General features: G+C 46.3%; 1 protein-coding gene across 1 annotated transcript in view; it reads left to right on the forward strand.

Moving 5' to 3' along the window:
- The window catches only part of ALDH1A2 (aldehyde dehydrogenase 1 family member A2), a 93,062-nt gene extending 70,546 nt beyond the window's left edge, over positions 1 to 22,516 (forward strand). Inside the window, exons 8-13 of the mRNA XM_055319972.1 lie at positions 7,930 to 8,032; positions 9,763 to 9,947; positions 11,327 to 11,491; positions 12,159 to 12,316; positions 12,684 to 12,758; positions 20,721 to 22,516. Coding sequence (XP_055175947.1) covers positions 7,930 to 8,032; positions 9,763 to 9,947; positions 11,327 to 11,491; positions 12,159 to 12,316; positions 12,684 to 12,758; positions 20,721 to 20,793 — 759 coding nt within the window. The 3' untranslated portion in view covers positions 20,794 to 22,516. The remainder of the gene's footprint in view (positions 1 to 7,929; positions 8,033 to 9,762; positions 9,948 to 11,326; positions 11,492 to 12,158; positions 12,317 to 12,683; positions 12,759 to 20,720) is intronic.
- Positions 22,517 to 24,002: the final 1,486 nt, after the last annotated feature.

Here is a 24,002-nt window from a genome sequence, read left to right on the forward strand (position 1 = left end):
TGGCTCCTTTCCATTTCACTGGAGCAAAAGGCCTTTGAAAAACAAACAGAGTTACTCAGATTAAAGATAGGATTAATTTCTCCTTATACAGCTAAATACATAAGCAATGCATGTAAATATTTAATAAGTGAATATAAAAGGGCCTTATAAACACAGAGTCAATAAACAACCTCAGCCCAGTACAGGAAAGCAGTTTGCACTTTGCTTGGTGTGGTGTTTTCTTTATTCAGTTAGATTAACAAACCGTGATTTCATCATCAGTCAACAAGATAGTAGAGAGACCATCAAAGCAAACTACAGGAGAGTCCAGATCGATCCGTGCCAAACAAATGTTTGTAGCTAACAGCTGTATTAGCACTGACTCTAATCGACGCAGCCGGGGTTCTCCTCTCACTTCTTAAGTGAGAGGGACGTCCTGTTGCATGGTCCGGACCCCCTCATTGCTGCTGGAGGCCATTCTCTCCTCTTGTAGCGTCACCACCTCTTTATAGGTGGGGGAGGCAGCCTACTAGTGTTTTAGCTATTTTTTGTTTTTAAAGGCTAGTGGGCCTCTCCCTCAGGGTGTGTCAGTCCACAAGTAAACCATCCAGCACTTGAATCAAAAATACCAGTTTGATGTATCAAAGCTTTTGGATATACAGGTTTTAAATCTTTTTTTTCCCCCTTTCTTAATACTTAAATCAAAACTGGAGTACTGAAGAACAAGAAGAGGTCTGCTGTGGCCTCTGCCTGCTAGCGGAGATTGTTGATTTGTTCTGCAGCAGGTCTCTCTCTGTGAAGCTCTGGATGATAATGAACAGGTCCTAAGATGCCCAACCCTTGAGTTAGTTCATCTGGCTGGTGGGAAATGTAGTACCATTGAGTTGTGTACTCTAGGAGTCTTCCTATCAAAGCAAACCAAAACATCAAACTCTTTTGCCTTTTTTATTTATCTGAAATATGAAAGGGAGGGTCCTATGCAATTAACAAAAGAATGCTTAAGTGTACCAGCCAGCCAATCTACAATATCTGTTAGCTGCAGATAGTGTGTTTCGCTGTTGGGATTCTTGTCCTAGCAGAGGAGACCTAATCCCCAGGAGGGCATCTGGTGAAGAGAAACTGTAGTGGAGCAGAAAGAACTGGAGGCTGGGGATAGACATTTGGAGTCCCATCCTGGCTCTGCCTCTCGGTGGGTGCCTATCAGCAAGTCATTTCTTGATCTCTCGGAGTCACATTTTTTTTTTACTATAAAATGGGGGGTGATTTCGCCTCACTGAAACAGCATGAAGATTAAATGAAGTCCTGTTTATGAGAGCAAGCAGCACAGAAAGCAAGCTCAGCAGACAGTAATGTGGTGCAGCTAGGAAGGAGAAGCAGTGATGCAAGGTGAGAGACAAGTGTGGGAGAAATGCCCTTAAAAGTTCTTTGATCTCCTGGTTCTTAATCCTAGCGGTACATTAAAATGTTCTGGGGAACTTTTAAAAATAATCTAGAGTAAAATAATCAATCTCTGAAGGCAGAGTCCAGCCATAGGAAAAGTATTTAAGGGCCCCAGGAGCTCTGCAGCCAGAAGTAGATGAAGTCCTCCCCCTCATTAAAAAGGGGAAATTTAAACCAAAGATAAGTGAGGGAAGCCCCAGGCTATTCTTGTAGCTGTGGCAAAGTACAACTATGTCGGACATAGGCATCCTGTATTCCAGTCTCCCACTTGTTTCCCTAAAGCCCTCCCAGTCTCTGATTTCCAGAGACCTCAAGAGCAGGTGGAGTGACCCAACAAATCTCTTATATGTATGTCAGATAGATGGATGGATGGATGGATGGATGGATGGATGGATGGATAGAGAATCTGTCTGCTCACAAATTGAGTCTAGAAGACAGCTATTAAATAAGAATGGTGTAAGAGGTTTTTTGGATCAGAGGATCAGGACCACCAGATTTCTCGGTAGGGTGGTTTCACAGAGGTAATGGCAGAAGTAGGTATGGAAAAATGAATTTATCAGCAAGCAAGGGGAAGAAAGGCATTTTAGGCAGATGAAACAGCTTTTACAAAGACATGGAAGTACGTTCAGGGAAAGACAAATGGTTTCATGTGGCTGAAAGGACAGATGTGATGGTGGTTAGTGGCTATATTGGTTTTCATAATCTGAATTTGACAAAGTTTGGAAATTGTTGTTATCACTGAAATTAAAGGAACTGCTTAAATCTCTTAGTCTTTTTATTTTCTGGTGGGAATCTGAACAGACTGATTTGGGCTATCGTTTCTAGGTATTTGAGAAAATCAAGAAATATTGAATTACACATATTTTCAGCATTTCTATTTCTATCATAGGCAGTAAGCGCAACAGTGAAAAATAAGAAAGGAGAGGAGGGAAAAAGCATAGAGTCAGTCTGTTTGATGTTTAAGAAATGAAAATATACTCCAAAAAACAGGCATCTTCAACCAGTTTACTGAAATTTTTGTGTTTTCTTTTAAAGGTGGCATATTTCTGAGAAAGAATCCACCCTTATTAATATATGTAATTAGCTAATTAATAAAAAGAAATACTTCTGAGAAAGAACCTATTCTAATATGGACATTTCAGTAATTAACAAAAGGAAAAATTTTTACCTAACATCAGAAACTCTGTCCAGGGAGCAACAGCCTTAAATTCAGAGCACAGAGTGCATGGGGAGGCCTTTTTTTATTCTGTATAACAAATCCTTTCCCTTGCAGAGCACCAAATTGCGTTTCCCTACCCTGCTGTATTGCAATGAACGTAGTCTGGTACACTGTGGCTCTTCCAGGGATACTCCTAATATCAATCTTGAAGCCTATTCAAAGCAAGGATGGGAGTCAGAGTTATCTGTGCCAACATTCCTGCTGAGAATTAGCCCAGTTCCATTATACGTGGGGGAGCCCCCACTTCGCACCCTTACGCCTGTTTGGGGTACACAGATACAGCTGACTACAGGGAATGCAGAGTTAAGAAACCACATGGCAGGAATCACATACTCTTTCATATCACTTACTCTTTCATAATGAGCTCCGTGCGGGGCAGGGAACTAAAAAATCAAATTAAATTAAATTTTAATTTTCTATCCTTCAGGGCAGCTGGGTACTTCAACAAAAAGCTACTTCTCCATAAGCAAGAAAAATGCAGAGGAATTGTGGACTCTCAGAACAAGCAGGGGCTCCAGGAGCCCTATGTGTCTTTTAAAACTCTTCCAACTGGAGTACTCCAGGCATTAACTGCTTGGCTTGTGCCTTCATTTGGCACATGAAGAAACTGAGGCTCGAGGAGCCTAACCCCTGTTTCCCACATTGAAACAGGGGTTAGGAGCCAAGCCACCGTTTGTAGTATCTGGAACTCCTGACTCCTGTGGGCCAAACTGCAGTCTCTAAACCTGAGTATTGTTATCATTAGCCAGCTCGTCAGCAATAGGTTAGGAGAGGTTGCCTATTTTATCAGAATAGGAATTGGTTTTATGAATCTATCCCTATGGACTTGACCTTTAATCACTCACAAGGCCTGTGTGTCTTGCAGCCCCATTTGGGTCTTCATGCTCCTCCACCTCCTGACGAGAGCTGCACTTACCCCCAAGGGACGCTGCTCACTACTTCCCCATCTCAGAAGGGCCAGTTAATCCCAGGCCTTGGTGTGGTGTCTGTATTTTGTTCTTCCTGAAATTGTCTAACTCTGTAGATTTTCGCTTCAGAAACTTTAGCATGAGGTTTGTACAAGTAGTATTTTAGGTTAGTTTGTACAGGACCTATCATGTTTTGTAAGTGGACATGGAGTCAGTTCTCACTTGAACTCTGTTTTTATGCATTGCTTTTCCCTCTAAGAATCTCCTGCTTGGGGTGCCTGGGTGGCTCAGTTGGTTAAGCATCTGCCTTCAGCCCAGGTCATGATCCTGGGGTCTTGGGATAGAGCCCTGTGTCAGGCTACATGCTTAGCAGGGGGTCTACTTCTTCTCCTTTTGTCCTTCCCCCCTGCTTGTGATCTCTCTCTCTCTCCCTAATAAATAAAACCTTAAAAAAGAAATCTATTGCTTTGGAGTTGTATCTGTTCTCCTGTCCATCATCTCTTTTCCCTTTTTGGTAATGTCAATGAGGAGTGCCTCCCATTTGGGGTCATTTACCCTCTCTCTCCCAGAGAGAATTCGTGAGTAATAGTACATCTCCAAAGTGCAGTTCTGTACATAAGGACCAGAGTGCTCTGACTGGCTTATAACAAACTACTGCAGAACCATAATCCCATCTGCTCAGATCTAATATTAAATCTGACTCAGATATTTCTCCAAGTGAACCTCAAAGCTGCACTTAACTGAGCACCTACTAGGTTTATACGGCAGTCCTCTTAGCTGTGAGTTCCTTCCTGGTACAGGACTGTGCCCCACACTGCACCTGGCACAAAGTAGAACAGGAATATGTGTTGAATGAAGGGGACCAGTGAAAACTGGGTTTTCTCAGAGTGTCCTGTCCTGAGGCTGTTCTAGATGGGAATGGTTCTCCCATGGCCTAACACATCCAGTTGTTTCTTGAGGCTGAGCTGCAACTTGACCTTCTTCCAAAGATGAAGAGGAAAGGCATTATTCATCTGAGATTTGCCTTGCAATGTTTAGCACAAATTTGGTTTCTAAGGAAAGGCTGGCAAAGCACTGACACAGGAAAAATTATTCTTAGGTATTCTCTGATGACCATACACTGAGCGAGGTTTTTGTATAGTTACTGTAGCCATGAAAATAATCACTGGACAACATTTGTAGTCACAAATAACACCAACCCCTAGAACTTTTTGATTAATGTCAGGGAGTAGGGCTAACAGAAGTGTGATGCCAGCTGGGCCAGCATGCCCTTTACCAGCCCCAGACATTTATTCAGTGAATAGATGTGTGTGTGGAACCCGTGATCTCTCCGTGCTTTTGCTTGTTTCTTAATGTCAGTCTGAAGGCAAAATACAGGCTTTGCAACTGATGGTTTGTGACCATCATTTGTAGCTACAAAAGGTGCTATTCCTCCTCACTTTAAAATCAATTTGGGGTTCACGGACAGGTTTTTGGTGGCATGCAGCACAATTTAGATGCTCGGTAAGTACAGAAAGGAAGGCAGAAAGGGCAGAAAGTTGAGGGAGAGGGAGGCGCATAGAGGGAGTCACCTGCTCTGTGTGTGTCCTGGCATTGTCTGCCTGGGGTCTGACAGGCTCTGCAGCCACCTGCTGGGTAACGTGGTGACATCCATTGACTTCCAACTCTTAAGTTTCGTCATCGATAAAATGAGATAGTACGTACTGTGAAGGGTTTTTGAGAGACTTATACATGTAAATGTCTGACAGAAAGACTCAATAAATGTTAGTTTTTTATTATAATTCATAATCAGTTCGTGAATTCCAGTGATCACTTTCTTTGAGAGAACACTTGCCTGTTTACCTTCCTGGACTTCGAGATGAGTCCCCAGCAGTGAATATGGATTCCTCAGTGCAGAGAGAGCCAAGAACCGTAGAATTCCTCGGGAAAACAGGTGGTCACAGAGGATAGCCCAGCCAGGGACTCCCCGTGGCTGCTGTCCCAGCTGCCCTACATACAGGTTTCCCCTCTCGCTGGGGCTCTCAGGCATCAGTCATAACTGTCACCTGATTGCTGCTCTCTTGCCAGAATGGAGCACCAGATTCTCCTTTCCATTGTATACCTGTATTTTCTTCCTGAACGAGAGGGAGAGGGAGCTTGTTTGCCTGAGAACAGGGCCTTTATTCACCTGTCTTCCCAGGGACCTTACCTTGAGGTAGAAGACAGACAAGCTGGCAAGACGGGAGAAGGGCCATCTGGCTGGTGGGCTCATGCCCCCTCCCCCAGTAATCTTTAGGGCCACATGTTAGTACTTTTTAACCCTTTGGAGACTAGCATTGTCCTGCAATGAAAACTCTAGTTCTAGCTTTTTCAAAGACATCAGTATTCCCCCACCCCCCATGGTTAGGTTTCCTCAGAATTAAAGTATATGTTCTACATTTTTTTTTTGCCATGAGGGAGGGTAATAATAAAAACATAAAAGTAGGGGATCCCTGGGTGGCGCAGCGGTTTGGCGCCTGCCTTTGGCCCAGGGCGCGATCCTGGAGACCCGGGATCGAATCCCACATCGGGCTCCCGGTGCATGGAGCCTGCTTCTCCCTCTGCCTATGTCTCTGCCTCTCTCTCTTTCTCTCTCTGTGACTATCATAAATAAATAAAAATTTAAAAAAAAACATAAAAGCATTTAATCCAGTGAATGAGTAATATTGGAGACTGAGGGAAGTCAGATCCTTTCCCCAGGATTTTCTTGTAGTAGTTGATTTGCAGAGGCAGTTTGAGGGGTGTGGGGGAGACCTGCTTCGGAAAGTCTAGCAGCAGTAACTCCTTTTAACAGTGACCTCCGTTTCTCTGCATCGAATGCGGAAGAGGGGCCCTGGCTTCTCCTGCCCACGTGTAGTTATCATGTGTGGCTACTTACTGTGTACCAGGCTCAGTCTTAAGGGCCAAATTTCTTCTCTTAATCCTCAGGACAACTGGATTCTTGAATTAGATACAAATTTGAGTCCCATTTACAGAGGAGGGAACTGAGGCTCAGAGAAGTTAAATAAATTTCCCAAGGTCAAACAGCTGGTAGGTGATAAAATCCATAAAACTTTCAGGCCCCAGAGCCTTTTCTCTCAACCAGGACTATACTGCCTGAGGAGTTACAGTCCTACTAGAGGATTTCAACAGGGGCAGGAGGGACTGAAGTATACCATTTCTCTTCTCTAGGGTTTTAAGATATTTTACATTTGTAGGATTTGAGGCAAAAGCAGTATTTTTCATCTCAATAAGAGCAAACCACCTATGTGGGCTGTATGGCATTTTCCATAACGTGACCTCTACCCCATAGTCGAGCAGCACCCCATTACAGGTCAGGTTCTCCGGAAGTGGTTGCTGAGATGGAGTTTGCCATGCAGACTATTTACTGGGGATCCCTGCTGAAGGGGAGTAGGTACAAGGGGAAACTGAGCTGCAGTGCTGGCCCGGCAGCTTCTGCCAACAACATGCAGCATGGAGGAGCATAGATGGTCCTCTGGAGCTATCCTGTGGTGAGCTGAAAGTGAGGGCCTTTATACCCTGCCACCAGTGGATAGGCCACCCCGGGGAGGGTATGCTCTTGGGCAAGGAAACACTCTTCCTCTGAGGCAGACTCTGAAGGAGTTGACAGCACTTCTACTCACCGAGGCAATCAATGTGTTCTTCCTTGAAGGGAGGCTGTAGGTGGTACGCTACGGTTTCCATTTCAACACTTGCAATTTCATTAGAAATGTGAGTTTACACAGTAAATGCTGTCTCCAACCCAGCCTATTATTTGCTTGGCTTCTAAGTAAATAGGCAGTGCACTCATATAGACAGATGCTCAGCTGTCTGGAACCCTTTTACTTATAGACCCAGGGAGAGGCAAAGGTGTAGTAACATCTATATTTTCTTTGAACCGTGTGATTAAAGACATACCTGGCATTTTTGTAAATGAATGAAGAGTTTGTTTTATATTCATCATGTCTTTCATGTGGAGCCAGTTGGCTTTTTTTTTTTTTTTGGAGATTAGAGTCCAAAGCCACAAGCCACAGTGCAGTGGTGGAAAACCTCTAGTCACATTTTGCCTGCCAGTTGCCTTTAGAAAAATCATTCGATGATTAAGATTCCAGATTAAACCCTTTTCAGTGCTCTTTCCATCATGAAACTAAAGCAGTCTTCCAAATCACTTCACCACAGACATTAAACTGCATCCCAACTGACTTGTATCTTGTCCACCCACCTTGGCCAAGTTGACCACAGGAACTATTCCTGTGTCATCCACAGGGCTGGTTTGCCTTGCAGAATCCATCACTACTGCCTCCCACTACTGCTCATAGTTGACTTTGGCCACTGACTGTCTCAGCTGCAAGGTGTACAAAATCCCCTCTATTTCCTTTGTTTCAGGTTGGAAAGCTTATCCAAGAAGCAGCTGGAAGAAGTAACTTGAAGCGAGTAACTCTGGAACTTGGAGGGAAAAGTCCCAATATTATTTTTGCTGATGCTGATTGTAAGTCAACCATGGATCTCATACATATCCCAGTACACTCTTTCGGTGCTCTTTTGAATCTCTAGTTTTGAAAGGACACTAAGAGAAAGATCCATGAAGCTAAGAAGAAGCTTCAAGTAGAAGAATCTGGACCCTTCCTCCTCAAGGGCAAAGAATTTAGTATTGGGAAAGAGCATTTGCTAGTTGACAGCTGGCCAGAGTTTGTTTTCTAGACTCTACTGAGCTGCTTTGGCTCTGAGACACTGTAGAGAAGGGTAGAAGAGGTGAAGGCTTACATAGTGCTGTGTAGTGGAAAGAGCAATGGTCTAAGCCTCTGAACACCTGAAATATACCCTCTCTGCCTAGATTCAAGAAATCTGAAACTTCTTAACTGTGTCTGGTGGCTTTGTAGATCATTAAGTAAAGTTCTAGTTCACTAGCCCTGCCAACATTTCCCCAGAGCCACAACCCCTCCTCTGTTTAGTCCTTCCATCCTCTGCTGCTTCCATGACTTCCAGCCAGAATGACTAGCACTTTGGTCAGTTCTGTATGAATGGGCCTAAACTGGAGGTGGTCAAGCCTTGAAGGTAGGACTTTATGGCAGCATGGAGCAGTCACTTAGGAAAGCCCATGTCTCCAGGCAGGAGGCCCTCTAGGCCACTCTGCATAGGTGTGGTCTTTCTGTTTAGAAAAGCTTTCCAAGGAATAAAAATTCAAAATCTCTCTCAACATCTCTTTTTCTCCCTTCTCCTCCCACCAGGCAGGACTGCTTTCTCTTTCACCTCTGGAGAGGTCAGAAAGCAGAAAGCAGATTGCTTGACTTTCAGCCCCAGCTCAGAGTCCGTGAAAAGTTCAACATCAGCTTCATGCTAGTTGTCAGAAGGATCGGAACTGTCACACCTAAATTTCTCTTGGGCAGTAGGCCCTCTATTGACACGATTGATTGATTGATTGATTGATTGATGAGTGACTGATGGATTCAGTCAGTCATTTAGCAACCAGCACACACCAGATTAGAGCTTGAAGTATAAGCTCTGAGATGAAGGAATTATGTGCTGCTATACAATTCCATGTAAATGTAGAGGAAATTTGGTGTGTTTCAAGAAGATCCATTACTGTTACAGTTTAATTCAGCACAATACTAGTTAAACATACAACTGCAAGGCTCTATAGATTAAGGATTGCAAGCTGGCAGTCCCCAGACCAAAAGCAGGGCATACGTACATTTACCTGTTTAAATGTCACACAGCATTTTAAAAAATAAAAACTACACATTAAAAATCTTGATTTCTGTTTTTTCTTAAAATTGGATATCTGGCACCCAGTGGTGTACAGCCATGCAACAGCCAGATGCAGTGGCTTTCTTTCTGAGTCTCCATCAGATTCTTTTACTAGCTGGCAGATTCATACCATTACATTATCTGCTTAGCCTCTTGGCATATGGGGACTTGGGACTCCTGTTCTAGATGCTGTGGTCCAGCCCCCCTTTTTACAGAAGAAAGAGACTCAGAGAAGTGAAGCTGTCCAAGTTCCAAGTTCACATAGCAAGTAATGTCAGGATCTAGTTAGAACTTCCAACTACACTGTGTTCTCAATCCAGGCCTTTCCCCTGTGCTGCCAACTTACCGTTACGCTCTGTGGTGAGCGTGGCATTATACCCGGGGCTCTGGGAGAGGGAAGGGACGCAACTCCAGAGACGGACCCCTCTGCAGGTGAACTAGAGCTGAGGACGCGGCTGTTTCCTCTTGCAGTGGACTACGCTGTGGAGCAGGCTCACCAGGGGGTGTTCTTCAACCAAGGCCAGTGCTGCACTGCGGGGTCTCGCATCTTTGTGGAGGAGTCCATCTATGAGGAGTTTGTCAGAAGAAGTGTGGAGCGGGCCAAGAGGCGCATAGTGGGGAGTCCCTTTGATCCCACCACTGAGCAGGGACCCCAGGTAGAGAAATCATAAACATTCCCTTCTTTTCTTAATCCCTGGCGAGCACCGGGCACTCTAGTGGGACCCCAGAAACAACTTCTTTCTCCACTCCCTGCTTACTCTTCCACCCCGTCTTCATGACTAGAAACGTCACTGGGGAGGCATTGCTTATCCTAATGCTTCCCTTGCCCTTTCTAAACTTTCTCTCTGAAACGTCAAGGGACTAAGATTGCCTCAAGGATACTTTGAACTTTGGGGGTAAACTGGAGTCTCTTAGCTCTAAAGAAAGTCCTGAGCATGACAAAATGGATGTTAGCCTGAGACCCCAGTCCCGGGCCTAACCACTGGCCTTCAAGACATCCCTACAGATGCCACAGTCATGGAGAGCGACTATCTGCCTTTCTCAGAGCCCTTTACTCTTTCATCAGTAGCTCAGGAATCTCTCTGCCAACCTGACCTACTTTGGGGAGGTCACTTGTGGCTTGTGAATGTGTAGGAACTAGAGGGCTGTCTACTTACCCCTCTGCTGTGTGGTTATCTCTTACCCTGAATGCTTCTTGCGATGGGGTGGGGAGAGCCCCATAAGTCCCCGCAGTCCATACTGTTTGGCTCTGCAGGTTCTCCACAGTCATCAAAGCATATTTCCAGGTAGAGTTCTGGTTTAATTTTAAACTGTAGATCTATCTACAGTTAAAGGATATTTGGATCAGATTGCATCTGGATCTCTAGTATATGGGTCTTCCTGATAAGAAACAACATCTAGGTTTGGGGACCATTTGAAAGAGGATTGATGTTCTAGTGGAGCAATTCAAACTCAAATGAATTTAGGTTTTTGTATTTACCATAATAATGGAGTGATGACTATGACTTGGTGGAGGGCAAGACTAACCTTATTTTATGGAATAGGAAGTTAGTCCTTGCTTTTTCTACTTAACCTTTTCCTCTAAATGTGTAATAGGAGCTCCATTAAAAATAGACCCCAATAGGATTTGGAGCACCATATAGTTTACCTATTGTTTTCATTTTTTTAGTATCAGTACATGTTGAACTGTTCATTTGGTTATAGTAGTCAGTCTTTCCCCATTTAGAAGCTGCAAATAATCAATTAGCCAGTTTCTCCATCATTTAGAAACATCATCTAAATCCTCATCTGGTACTTCTGATTTGGCAGGATCATCAGGGCAGTACATTTATTGGAATTCTCAATACATTAGGTTGACCTATACAAAGTCACCATTTTTTCCCCTGAAAAAAAATGGCTAAATGGCAGCAGTTCCACATAACCAAATTAGATATAAAGGAGCTTTGAAAAAAATCACAAGTGAGAGATCCTTGAGTACACATTTCTGTTTTCATAGAAGACTTTACACAGAGTCATTAGAAAATTTCTTTTGTAGATTGATAAGAAACAGTACAACAAGATCCTGGAACTCATCCAGAGTGGTGTGGCTGAGGGTGCCAAGCTGGAATGTGGCGGCAAAGGCCTGGGCCGAAAGGGGTTTTTCATCGAGCCCACAGTGTTTTCCAACGTCACCGATGATATGCGCATTGCCAAGGAGGAGGTATCAAAAATGGGGATCTAACAAAAGCCACACCTTTCTTGGGACAGCTTCCAGAGCGTTTCCTGCAGATGATATTATGGTTTGGGCTCTTTATATTTTATATACATTCTGTAACAGCACTAAACATGGCTGTGAAAATCCTGTTTTCAAGAAAATGTTAAATCAGAAGGCAAACAAGCTAGATGGAGGCTGGGTGACATGCTATACGATTGCAATTATTATTAGCTGAGAGGACAATCATAATAGCCCATCATTCGCCCTAGCGATGTGCTGGCGACAGTTCAGTTCCTTCAACCGTGGGTTACTAAGTTGTTCATCAGAAGAAGAAAGCATCCAAGCAGCCTCACGTTTGTGCGAGAGAGGGACCAGGAACACACCAGCCAGCAGTCTAGAGCAGTGGTCCTGAGTTCTGGAGCAGTGTCTGGGGAATCACAGAGAAGGCAGCGTTGTCAGGGAGGGTAGTGGAGAAGGGCGTTAAATGAACCCTAAGGTTAGACTCCTGTGTAATCCCGTCTGGCCAGTTTGAGATATTTTACAGTTCTGTGTTGCTACAACTTAAATGTCATTTAAATAATGAAGGCAGAGCAAACTTGCTTTGAAATGCAGAAAGCAAGTAAGTAAAGGATGGCAGAGCAACCCCATGTTGGGTCACATGATTTTGTTGCAGATCTTTGGCCCTGTTCAGGAAATTCTGAGGTTTAAGACTATGGATGAAGTTATCGAAAGAGCCAATAACTCAGACTTTGGACTTGTAGCAGCCGTCTTCACTAACGACATCAACAAGGCCCTCACAGTGTCTTCTGCAATGCAAGCTGGGACTGTTTGGTAAGAGCAGAGTCAGCCTCATGGCTCTGGCCATAATGCAAGCCATTGGTAGCATAGGGGCGTAGGGGCCTCATAATCTCTGGAATGTGGGTGAAATAAGCATATCCTCCCAGGGGGAGGGAAAGAAGGAAGGCAACCAGCCTTCACCCTGAGAAGGGATATACACTCCTTACCAGCTAGGTCAGGAAATCGCAGCAAATTTTAAATTATAAATATTTCATATGCAAAAAAAGGAAATTAAAAAATAAAACTTTTAAAAGAAATATTATGCTGTGGCATATATATTTAACTATACATAGTAATTATATAAATAACTACTTCTAAGCAAGCAGATTCATACTAACGGTACTATGTTTCCTTCTCTTAGGATCAATTGTTACAATGCCTTAAATGCCCAGAGCCCCTTTGGGGGATTCAAGATGTCTGGAAATGGGAGAGAAATGTAAGTGGTCAAAGTTGGTGGCGCCTGCAGAGAAACAGGAATTGCGCAAATATCAGCCTAGAGGAGTTTGCAAACAATTGTTTAATTCTCTTACTCTCATCCATTCACTAAACAAACATTTTGTTGAGTGCACACTTCTTATAAACGAAGCACTGCACTCCATATCACAAAGGTCAATAACACACAAGTCCCTTCTCTTACATGGGGATGGCTAAAAATTAATATACCATCTAGTTCATATAATCAGGGCTACTTTCTTGATGGAAATGTGCCAGACATCTTGCAAGTACAGAGGAAACAATCCATTGATTTTGCCTGATGGGGTCAGAAAAGACTTCACAGAGCAAATACCGTTTCAGTGTTTGGGGGGCAGTCCTTCTATGTAGAGGGAGTCGCAGGAACAAAGGCATGAAGGCACAGCAAATACAGAACATCAGGGAGTTTGGTGTTTCTTTTTTTTTTAATTTTTATTTATTTATGATAGTCACAGAGAGAGAGAGAGAGGCAGAGACACAGGCAGAGGGAGAAGCAGGCTCCATGCACCGGGAGCCCGATGTGGGATTCAATCCCGGGTCTCCAGGATCGCGCCCTGGGCCAAAGGCAGGCGCCAAACCGCTGCACCACCCAGGGATCCCGAGTTTGGTGTTTCAAACATAGGTCACCCACTGCCAGCCCAAGGACAAATCTGGCCTGCAGAAACTTTTCGTTTTGCCTCACAACATTTTAAAATCCTTAACTGACATTCAAAAATGAAGAGGCTTTCCGTAAAATCAGGATTTCTTGCTTATTCTCATTCCCCCATAGCGAAATTGCTGCAGCTGTGAGCTCTAGAACACGCCTTATTCCCCCACCATTCCTGCTGCTTTTGGGCTGAATATTGGTTACCATTGACTTCCCAAGCCCCTCACTTTTGTCCCCCGCTCTGCTCCGGTAGTTTGTCTGAAGCTGGGACCACAGGGTTTTGGATGTAGGATGGCTGGGGTGACTTGCCGAAGGCACAAGTGGGAAGGTGGTTTTAAACTCAGTCTCAGAGGGCTTAGACATTCCATGGGAGCTGAGGAGATCCCGGAGGTTTTAAGGCAGAGATCCCTGGCCAGTAGAGGATGTCCTGGCAAAGACTAGAGGAAGAAGACCTGCCCCAAGGATTTCACAGTAACAATGATAGATACCATTAAATGCCTGCTCTGTGTATGGCTTTATGTTAGCTTATTTCCTGACATCTCATTTGATTGTCACGACGACGGAGTGGGATAGATATACTTACCTTCCCACCCACCGTGGTTCGGGTGGGGAACTGAGGCTTACACTAGCTAAGCAGTTTGCCCAGGTCACACAGCCAGTAAGTGGCCGATGTGGAGTTTGAATGTCAGTTTCAGTGACTCCTGTGATATCCAGCCAAGGAAGCAGTGGGGCCAGGTGCACGGACTCTTCAAGGAAGAGATCAGAGCTGGGAAGAGTCCTGAGAGGCAGAGGACCTGGAAAATGGGATAGTAGTGGAGGTAAATTACACTCAAGGGGATTTTATTTGCAGCCTTCATATATAAATGGATTTTTTGAGTGACATTCAGAGGCTGACCCAGGTCAGCCAGGGTCTTCCTGAACTGACACGTCCCTCCCCATAATAATTTTTTTTTAATTTCCCCCTGGGGTGCCTGGGTGGTCCATTCAGTTAAGTGTCTGACTCAGCCCACATCATGATCTCAGAGTTGTCAGATCGAGCCCTGTATTGGGTTCTGAGCTGAGCGTGGATTCTGCTTGAGATTCTCTCTCTCTCCCTCTTCCTCTGCTCTTCCTACCCTCCGCCCCTTCTGCCCCAGCTCACACACTCACTCTTTCTCAAAAACAAAACAAAAAGAAAAAACAAAGACCTCACCATTTTCCTTCCTCTTCAAAGGAGCCTGGTTCCATGTTTCTTAAATCCTGTGACTCACAAGAGGAAACATCCTCATGTCTGTTCACTCCGCCGTTATTGAATGTATCCTTGCATGAGCCAGTGCCAGTTCATGGTCAGTCTGCTGTTGCTGTAGTATTGAGTGCTTGGCTCATGGGGGAGGATGTGGCTCGTCAAAACACTTGACATTTTGCTGGATAAATGAAATATACAACATTAAAAGAGTCAGGAGAATTCCAGGGAAGACCGTGAAGTCATAAAGGAGTTCAGGGATAGGGGAGATCATTGTGGACTATAGAAGCCTGGAAAGCCTTTAGGTAGGACCAAATATAGGGATTTGAATTGACCTTTAACGGAGAGCAACATTGGGGTATATGGAGAGGAATAATTTGCAGGGTTGGTGGGAAAAGCAAGGTAGGAGTGGGGAAGAGTGAGTAGAGGTATTGTGGGAGAAATAATTATGGTGTTGGGACAAAGTACAGTGAACCCCTAAGACCGGCACAGAGGATTTACATACGATTCAGATACTTCAGCTGGTAATTTCTAGCTCTTAGCCATTAAACTGTAAGTTAAGCATAGCTGTAAGCTAAGAGCAGAGTTTCTAGAATCACATTGCTAAAGATATATATCCTGGCTCTATTGCTTAATACCTGTGCAACCTTAGACAATTTACTTAATCTCACTAAGCCTCTGTTTTCTCATCTCTAATATGGGAATATTTATAGTACCTACCCCAAAAGGTTGCGATGAGAATAAAGTGGTAGGATTTACCAGATATCCAGCAGTGTCTGGCAAACCTCAAGAAATGTTAGCTGCCATCATCACTGGTGGTCAAGTAGGTGACTGTTACGTAGGTGATCCTTCTTTTTCTTAATAAATGTCTTACTTTGGAAGTGTGGCAGAATTTTTCCTGAATTTCAGCTTGTATCATCAACTTCCACTCAGTCCCTGGGAATGCCAGGAAGAAATCGCTCTTGCTTCTGGCCTTTCAGTGTTTCCCACTTGCTTTACAGCCAGAACCCAGAACCAGTCATTTGCTCAGTTATTAGTATTTTTTCAGCTTTCATGAAGTCTTTGTGTGCTCCGAGTATCTCTTCTTCACTTGCATATGGCCTTAACTTTCTGTTTCCACCTTTCAAGATGCATTTATCTTGGTATTCTGTGTGCTTTCCTGGTCTCTGAAATGTTAGGACAATCACTGGCTCTGGGAATGCTGCTCACACTGACTGCTTAATTACAGATCATTAAGAGGGTGAATCATGGGCATAAAATATAATCAATAATTGCTGGTTGATAGAGTTTGTCCCAGGCTAGCCCTGGACCCTCAGCATGGACAGGATTCAGGCTTGTGACATTGTCCAGGTCCAGTCTCTTCCCATTAGAAACCTTACCCTTGCCTGGAATGGCCCAGGAGATAGTTTGACTATGTCAGGCCCATATGGAGAGCAGTGGCCCAAGAGACTGAAAAGCAGCCTTTCTCAACTTACCTCGTTGGTACCATAGTCATTTGGCCTTCCCAGTACAGTTAAAAAATAACAGTTCTCTTTGATGAGACTCACTTCATCTTGTCTAAACGATATGGTTCTTTGTCCCTACTTGCTCCCAAAACATGTTTTTTCTTCCTTAAATGACTTAGAATGGTCTCAAAGTCTTCAAATAAAAAAACCTTCCCTATCCTGGTTCCCCACTCTTCCTTCTCACGGCCATCCCAGAAATTCCTCTTACCTTCCTTTGGACAGTATTGTTCATCTCATGGCCTCACAAACCCCATGTGGCTCTGGTCCCTGGCACTCCTTTGCCCATCTCTCGGAGGCATAGAGACGAGAAGTAGCCCTTTGTGCAAACAAGCTCCAAGGTGGGTGTGGACAGGTGGGCTGTGGGAGCCCCTGAGGCTGCCCTCTGCAGATTACCTGATGGGCCCATCTCTGATTCCCAGGGTCTCAGAGGGGACTTGTTCACCTCAGGCCCGCCCTTCAGCCAGTTCCCCCTGTTTCACTCTCCCTGCCCCCTCCCTTACTCCTCTTTTAAGCTTCCCCGAGCCAAGCTGTAAATACATGTCACAAACTGGGAGCATGGGAAGAAAACTGTGGACCTCAGCATTTTAAAAATTATGGACGCAGGGCTTGAAGATGAGAAGCTTATTAGGATATTCTAAATAAGGGCTTCCCAAGTTTGCATGTCTGCATGCATGTGTGCCCATAGATACATACATGCATGCATGTGCACAGAAAGTCACATTGCAGTCTGGGCGAAGGGGCTTGCTGAGACTGCTTATCTGGGGACCAATTCTCAGAGATTTTGCTTTAGTAAATCTGGGCTAAGACTGAGGATCTATGCTACTAACAAGCTTCTGGAATGATTCTGGTGCAGGTGGTCTGGAGACCTCGCTCTGAGAAATGTTGCTGTAAGGCAAAGAAAAGAGCAGGGATGTATACATCCTACGTAGAAATCCCTCTTTGTTTTAGGAGTGATTTTCTAAAATAGCTGGCTCAGAGACCCCCAAATCTAACATCTTACCTTACTTGTAGGTATGCCAGGTTTGGTTCATGGTAGGGAATATAAGCCAGTCTGGCTCAGAAGCGGGAATACAGGCGTCGGAGCGTGCGTCTGCCCGGGTGCACTGTGGGGCTGTGGAGGTAACCGGACCAAGAGATCGAGGTGCAGCAAGAGCAGTGTGTATGCTTTTGCACTGTAGTGCTGTTCTTCCATAACTGTGGAATTTAACCGGATTAAGTTAGATTTGAGAGAAAGCCCCCGGAACGAGATGGCGAAATAGCTGAGGAATCTGAATGTGGGGCCTTCGGAGACTTTCCAGCAGCGCTTCTCAAAGGGTGGCCCAAATAACCACCTGCATCATAATCTCCTGGGCTCTTCCCCAGACCTACTGGGACAGAGTCTTTGGTGGGGATGGTCAGGAATCCACAATGTAAGCAAGCTCCAAGGGTGATCCTTGTGTTTCCATAAGCCTGAGACATGACCGGGTGCCAAGGGGACGGGGTGGCCCGCCTGGAGCCACACAGCCAGCTAGTGGCAGAGCTGAGCCGACATTCCTGCCTGTTGCCCCCCAGCCCCAGGGTTGTTTCTGTGGCAGACCTGAGTCCACTCCTCATCCTCGGAGCACCGTGGTGGCACAGGGCTGCCCGGGACCCAGGGGAGGAGCTCCTCCAGTCCTCGATGATTTCCCATTGCACCCAGGGATTAGGGGACCCTGTCGTCCCACCTGAAAGCCACCATGCCACCACACTCTGACTCTGAAGGCTTCCTTACACTTCTCACAACCGACTTAGAGATCTGAGTGGGAGGAAATGATTTGGGGTCTGCCCCATGTGCGTGCACAAGCTGGGAAAAAAGAAGGGAGTGACCTCACTTCAAACAGGAGGCAGATGATGTCCATGATGAAGAGGCACATTGAGAATTGCCCAAGGGCAGGAAGAAGTCCCGAGAGAGCCAAAGCTGAGCTGGTAATAAAGACTCAGGGCCTGGAAGGAGCTCATGAGGGAAGCTGATACTGAGTGGGACAATCCCATATTTATTCTCATTCCCGTGAGCAAGAACGGTGGTCGTCACAGATGAGAGAAGAGCACAGGTCCCCTGGTCCCTCTGAAGCTGCCTCTCCTATCCTGGTGGGGAGGGCACAGGCGCAACGACTCAGGTGACCTCGGTGCTCAGAGGTGCTGCTGCTGCTGGCAAAGTGACTGGAGCCTTGTGCAAGGCAGGGGGTTTCTGGAAGGAAGAATGAATCATTTACAGCAGGTCTTGATTGTAAAGACCAGTTACAGTATCTTTCATACATGACTCCTTTTTTAAAGTTTTTTTTAAAGGTCTTATTTATTCATGAGAGACACAGAGAGAGAGAGAGAGAGAGAGAGAGAGAGAGAGGCAGAGACACAGGCAGGGGGAGAAGCAGGCTCCATGTAGGGAGCCCGACGTGGGACTCAATCCCGGGTCTCCAGGATCACGTGCTGGGCTGAAGGTGACGCCAAATCGCTGAGCCACCCGGGCTGCCCAAGATTTATTTATTTTTTTAGAGAGCAGAGGAGGGGCACAGGAGGAGAGATTCCCAAGCAGACTCCATGCTGAGCACAGAGAGCGACCCGAGTCTCCATCTCACGACCCTGAGACCAGGAACCTACCTAAAACCAAGAGTTGGCCGCTTAACCAACTGCCCCCCCCCAGGCATCCCATCTGTGACTCTTTTTTAAAAAAAGCCCTTATTAATATTTTCTTGTTCAGATATATCTCTAAGTGTTCTTCTGTTCATTCCTGGCAGAGGTGCTATATCAACAGGCTAAAACTGGGGATGGGGAGGTGTGGGAAGGAGCGCCCCCCTCTCTTCCTTCCTTCCACGGGTGCCACTGGAGCTTGATGCTGCAGGCTGCCCACTGGGTTCGGTGAGGGCAGAAAGCAGGGGCAGCAAACCCCAAGTCCCTGGGAGGAGACAGGCTTGGGCAGCCCTTCCCGCAGATAGAGGCCGGCCGTGGCAGGGGTGCGCACAAGGTGCTCTGTGAACGTGGTGAGGAGCACCTCCTACTGAGAGAGCCAGGAAAAGCCAGTCATCTGAGGACTGACTTTAAAAAGGATGGAGGCGGGGGCACCTACCTGGGTGGTTCAGCAGTTGAGCGTCTGCCTTCGGCTCAGGGTGTGATCCTGGGGTCCTGGGGTCGAGTCCTACACCGGGCTCTCCGCAGGGAGCCTGCTTCCCCCTCTGCCCGTGTCTCTGCCTCTCTCTGTCTCATGAATACATAAATAAAATCTTTTTTTAAAAAAAAGGAAAAAAGTTCAGTTTTTAAAAGAAAAAAGGAGAAGAATGTGATTGATTTTACGATGAAATAAAGAAAAGCGGAAAAGGGCACTGAAAATGTGAAATGAGAAGAGGACAGAGGGGAAGAGAAGGACACTGTGGCACGAGGCGTGGCCCCACCCCGGCACCCCGAGGGCAGGGCTCAGAGACCTGGCATGGAGTGTCCCGAGGGCCCCATGGAGACAGGGGGCTCAGCTCCCACCTTCGAAACCATTACCCAGTGTCTGGGGGCGCCCAGCTCACTACTTCCCTTATGGTCAGTTATTCTGATTTCTTCTCTCTTTCCCCCGACTGGGGGGGGGGTGCAGGGGGCCCTGCGGGCAGCACATGGCAGGATTGTTTTCAAGGCATTGCTGGTGATCTGCGCTCTTCCCTGCTAGGCCTTTGGGTCTTCACTTCCATTTGTTAAGTCTAAGGACCAGTGAAAGGAAATCCAGAGCAACAAAAAGGGGGCGTCGCAGCCTGGAAATCTCTGTTTCTTTCATCCCGGGTGGACTAGGTGTCTAGGGGAGAGACTGGGATGCAGCCACTCCGGGGGGCGCCCAGCGGCAGGAGTGGGTCTGAGAGGAGGAAAGCACCCATCGTCCTCGAGGGCCCTTGCTGCCCGCGGTAGAGACGCAGTGGCGTGGTTGGGAATGCTGCACCCTCCTGCGCAGTGCTGTGAAGACAGATCAGCCTCTGCCTTTAAGAACCGGTCACTGCGGGCAGTCCGGTGGGGGGGGGGGGCTCAGCGGTTTAGCGCCGCCTTCAGCCCAGGGCCTGATCCTGGAGACCAGGGATCAAGTCCCACATCGGGCTCCCTGCATGGAGCCTGCTTCTCCCTCTGCCTGTGTCTCTGCCTCTCTCTCTCTCTCAGGAAAAAATAAATAAAACCTTTAAAAAAAAAAAATCCTGGGCAGCCTGGGTGGCTCAGCAGTTTAGCACCTGCCTTCAGCCCAGGGTGTGATCCTGGAGTCCCAGGATCGAGTCCTGTGTCGGGCTTCCTGCATGGGGCCTGTTTCTCCCTCTGCCTGCCTGTGTCTCTGCCCCCCCCACCATGAATAAATTAAAAAATATTAAAAAATAATAATAATAAATTGGTAAAAAAAAAAAAAAAAGAACCGGTCCCTGCTCGTGACATGATGGCTCTCTGCTCCTCAGAGGGGGGCTGGGCTGGCCACTCGTTAGATGTTTCTCCCTGGACCCCCAGGGCTGCTGCCGGTAGGTGCTGAAGGGCCACGCCGGGCTGCCGGGGCCCTGGTGCCTGACCCTGCCTGTTTCTGCCTTTCAGGGGGGAGTTCGGCTTGCGAGAGTACTCCGAGGTGAAGACGGTGACAGTAAAGATCCCCCAGAAGAACTCCTAAGAAGGCCAAGGAGGACGGTGGAGGCCAGCCCGCAGGACTCTCCCTCTCTGCTCTCCCTGGGGGGCCCGGCTCTCAGGAATCCAAAGTCCATACTCGGTCCTTATTTAAAGATTTAAATAACGACACGTAGGCCAGGCCGTCATCGCATAACAAAAGCCGACCGTGTGGGCACGGTTTCCTGGCACTCTGTAAGGGATCACTTTCATGATACCAAATATTGGGGAGAGTGGGACGGAGGCAGGAGGCGTCACTGTCGGGTACCTCCAGTCCCCCTTTCCGTCGTGATGGGCAGTTCCTTTTATCCCAAGGAACTTTCCTCCTGAGGAGAGGTCGTCTTTCCATTGTCTCCCTTTATCCCCTTCCAGCCTCTCCCCACTCACCCACTCCTCCCACCCGTCCAAGGAGATCTCTCAACTGAGCTCATTTGGGGCAGATGTTTGGGCCGGGAACAATTTTCCAAGGTTTTGCAGCCAAATTACCATTTCATGTTATCCACTTCTTCAAAGCAAAACATGAAATGGTTTTAGTTAGAGCCAGACCAGACTGAGACTGCCAGGAGCTGGTACGCTACAGATGTACCAAGAACTGAGACCTTGGGGTGCCTCTTGACCCAGTCTGGCTTTCTCACATCCGTACAAGACAGGAGTGAAAGATCAGGGAGATGGAGATCCAGAGATCGTCACGTGCAGCTCACGGCTTCTGAGCTTGCTTCTTGGGTTTTAGGGTGTGTGTGTGTGTGTGTGTGTTTACTTCCTTCTGGGTGATTCTGGAATAAGGCAGGGGGGCGGGTTGTTTTTCATAAATTGATAAGATCTTTTTCCAAAGCCTCTCTTACCAATCAACCCCAAAACGAATCGGGGAGGCTCAAGAATTTGGTAAAAGGTAATGCTGGGGGCCTTGCAAAAATAAGTTCTTTTTCAATACTAGCTGACAGTTCTCATGAAGTGAATTGTCTCTGCGGAGGGACTCCACTGGCTGCTTCTGCCCCCTGCTCTCCCTCCCGCCCCCCTGCACCTACACCGCTACTCCCAGTGCTCTGGGTGTCACTCCGGCCTATGGTGCCCTAAATCCACTGGCAGTAACCTTGGAAAATCCGGCCAAGCCCGGAGGTTCCCGTTTCCATTTGCAGAGCTGCAGCGTGCCACGATGACCACGCTCCACCAGAGCTCAGCCGTCACGCCCTGTGCCTCGTCCACGCGTGCTTTTCCCTCCTGGCAAAGCAGTCCCTCTCCCCCTCCCCCAGCTACGCACTTCCTCTTCCACTCTCCAGCTCATCCACCTGTTGACAGTGTCGCCTTCCTCTCCTTCCCTTTTCCCGGTTGCTGAACCCAATCCAGTCTGTAACCTAGATGAAGATCATTTATTTAAAAGTACCAAACATAACCTAGAGTACACGGAATATGGACCGCACGTAGGTAGCCTTCTGTATGTAATGGGTTTCTGCTTTCTCACCAGACCAGTTTTCTATTTATAAGTCTCGTCTATTCATGATGTTTAAAAGGAAGCTCCATTTGCTGTTCTCTACAAACGACAGTGCATTCAGTGGCCCGATGCCTCGAGAGATGCCATGCTTCTGAATCCTTCCATGTGAATGTCATGCTCTCCTCCTATAGCCTGTGTCCAAGTGAACATACCCATTAACCAGCTAGTTACCTTTTCGACTGCAATATAGAATGTGAAAATGAAGATTTATTTCTTTTAATTTACTTAAAAAGAAACCTCTGTGCTAGCAATAAAGCATTTATATTGTGTACTCCTTGGGATTATGTGGTTGTGTTTATAAATCTTTGTGTCGTACTGAGTACACTTGGGTCCTTCTCTCAGCTGCTGGGTTTTTCAGCTGTGTTGTTTTCTCTGGTTACTGAGCAGAAGTCTGCGAGAGTGTATTTTACCAGAATGCAGCAGAGTAAACAAGGCCCTTGTTTTCTGACACTATTTAAGATCTGTCTATACATACAGTTTTGTGTGGCAAACAAGTGCAATCAGGTATGAGATCTATGAGATGACTGTTTTCATTCAAAACAGCCTCTGTGAAAGCTAAAACATAAAGTAGTGTTTAGGGCCTAGTCCTGAGAGTCGTGGGCTACACGGCAGAGCTCGCATTGCTGATGGCACTTGGCAGTAGCTTTCTTTTTATTTACCGTGGTGAGATGAAGTCAAAAGCTGACAACCTGCTGCGCTATTTTTGCAGCTGTATTACCAACCAGAGCTTGTTTGCTTTCTCCATGTTCTCAGAGTAGAGCTTTTGGGGAGTGGTTTCCACTCTCCAGACCTGCATGTCCCCTCCTTCCAATCCTTAGAATCTCCACCCAAGGCCTGGTCCAGTGAGACAAAACAAAAACTGATGAGTTAGTTGGCCACAAAGGGAATAAGACTTGGGGAGACATGTGCTGCTCTGACCGCTGATATCTTGTCCCTCAGATGAACAAACTGAGGCTGGGGCACGTGGTGCCCAGGGCGCTGGGATATACTCTGAGATAGACGATGTGGGCTCCCCGTGGATCTACCCCATGTCCGTTATCTTGGGTCCCCAGGAAGAAAACAAGAATGGGATGGGCGTAGAGGAATCATTGAAAGGTCATCTGGAAGGTGGCATTGTAGAATTTATAAATAACAGGAATCCAGAATAAGATAAAATTTGATGGTTCTTCAAAGCATAAAATTCCTCAAACCTCATCCCTTTATGGTACCAACAAAAAGGCAAAAGAAGACCGTGTTACAAATGTCACTGATGAAACTAACACGGAGACATTGATCATTTGCCATCAGCCCTATATATTCACGGTCTTTTTTTTTTTTTTTACTGTAACCCCTGAGATTCCCACTATACCTTTTCCTCCAAAACACCCTCAGTGCCTTCATATTGATGATCTCATGCTATTTCATGACCTTTTAGATAATAAAGGACAAGAATATTATAATGTAGGGACTAAGGAACCGAGAGAAACAGTAAATACGACTGTACTGTGTGGTAAAACAGGAAGATGCCCAAGAAAAGAGGACAATCCAAGAAGCTGGCAGAAGATGTGGGTTTTGAACTGAGCTTGAGGAAGAATTGTAATTCTAACAGGCAAGGTAGCAGGAAGAAGGCGCTCTTGTGAAACAGTATTGTGCAGAGATGCAGAGGTGAGGTGAGGCATGCTCATGTGATCATGAGATGGGGCAGGCACCATGTGCCCGCAGTTGTTCCGATTGTCCCCTGGGGGTCA

Source organism: Nyctereutes procyonoides, unplaced genomic scaffold (assembly GCF_905146905.1).
Source record: "Nyctereutes procyonoides isolate TBG_1078 unplaced genomic scaffold, NYPRO_anot_genome, whole genome shotgun sequence".
NCBI classification, from domain to species: Eukaryota; Metazoa; Chordata; class Mammalia; order Carnivora; family Canidae; genus Nyctereutes; species Nyctereutes procyonoides.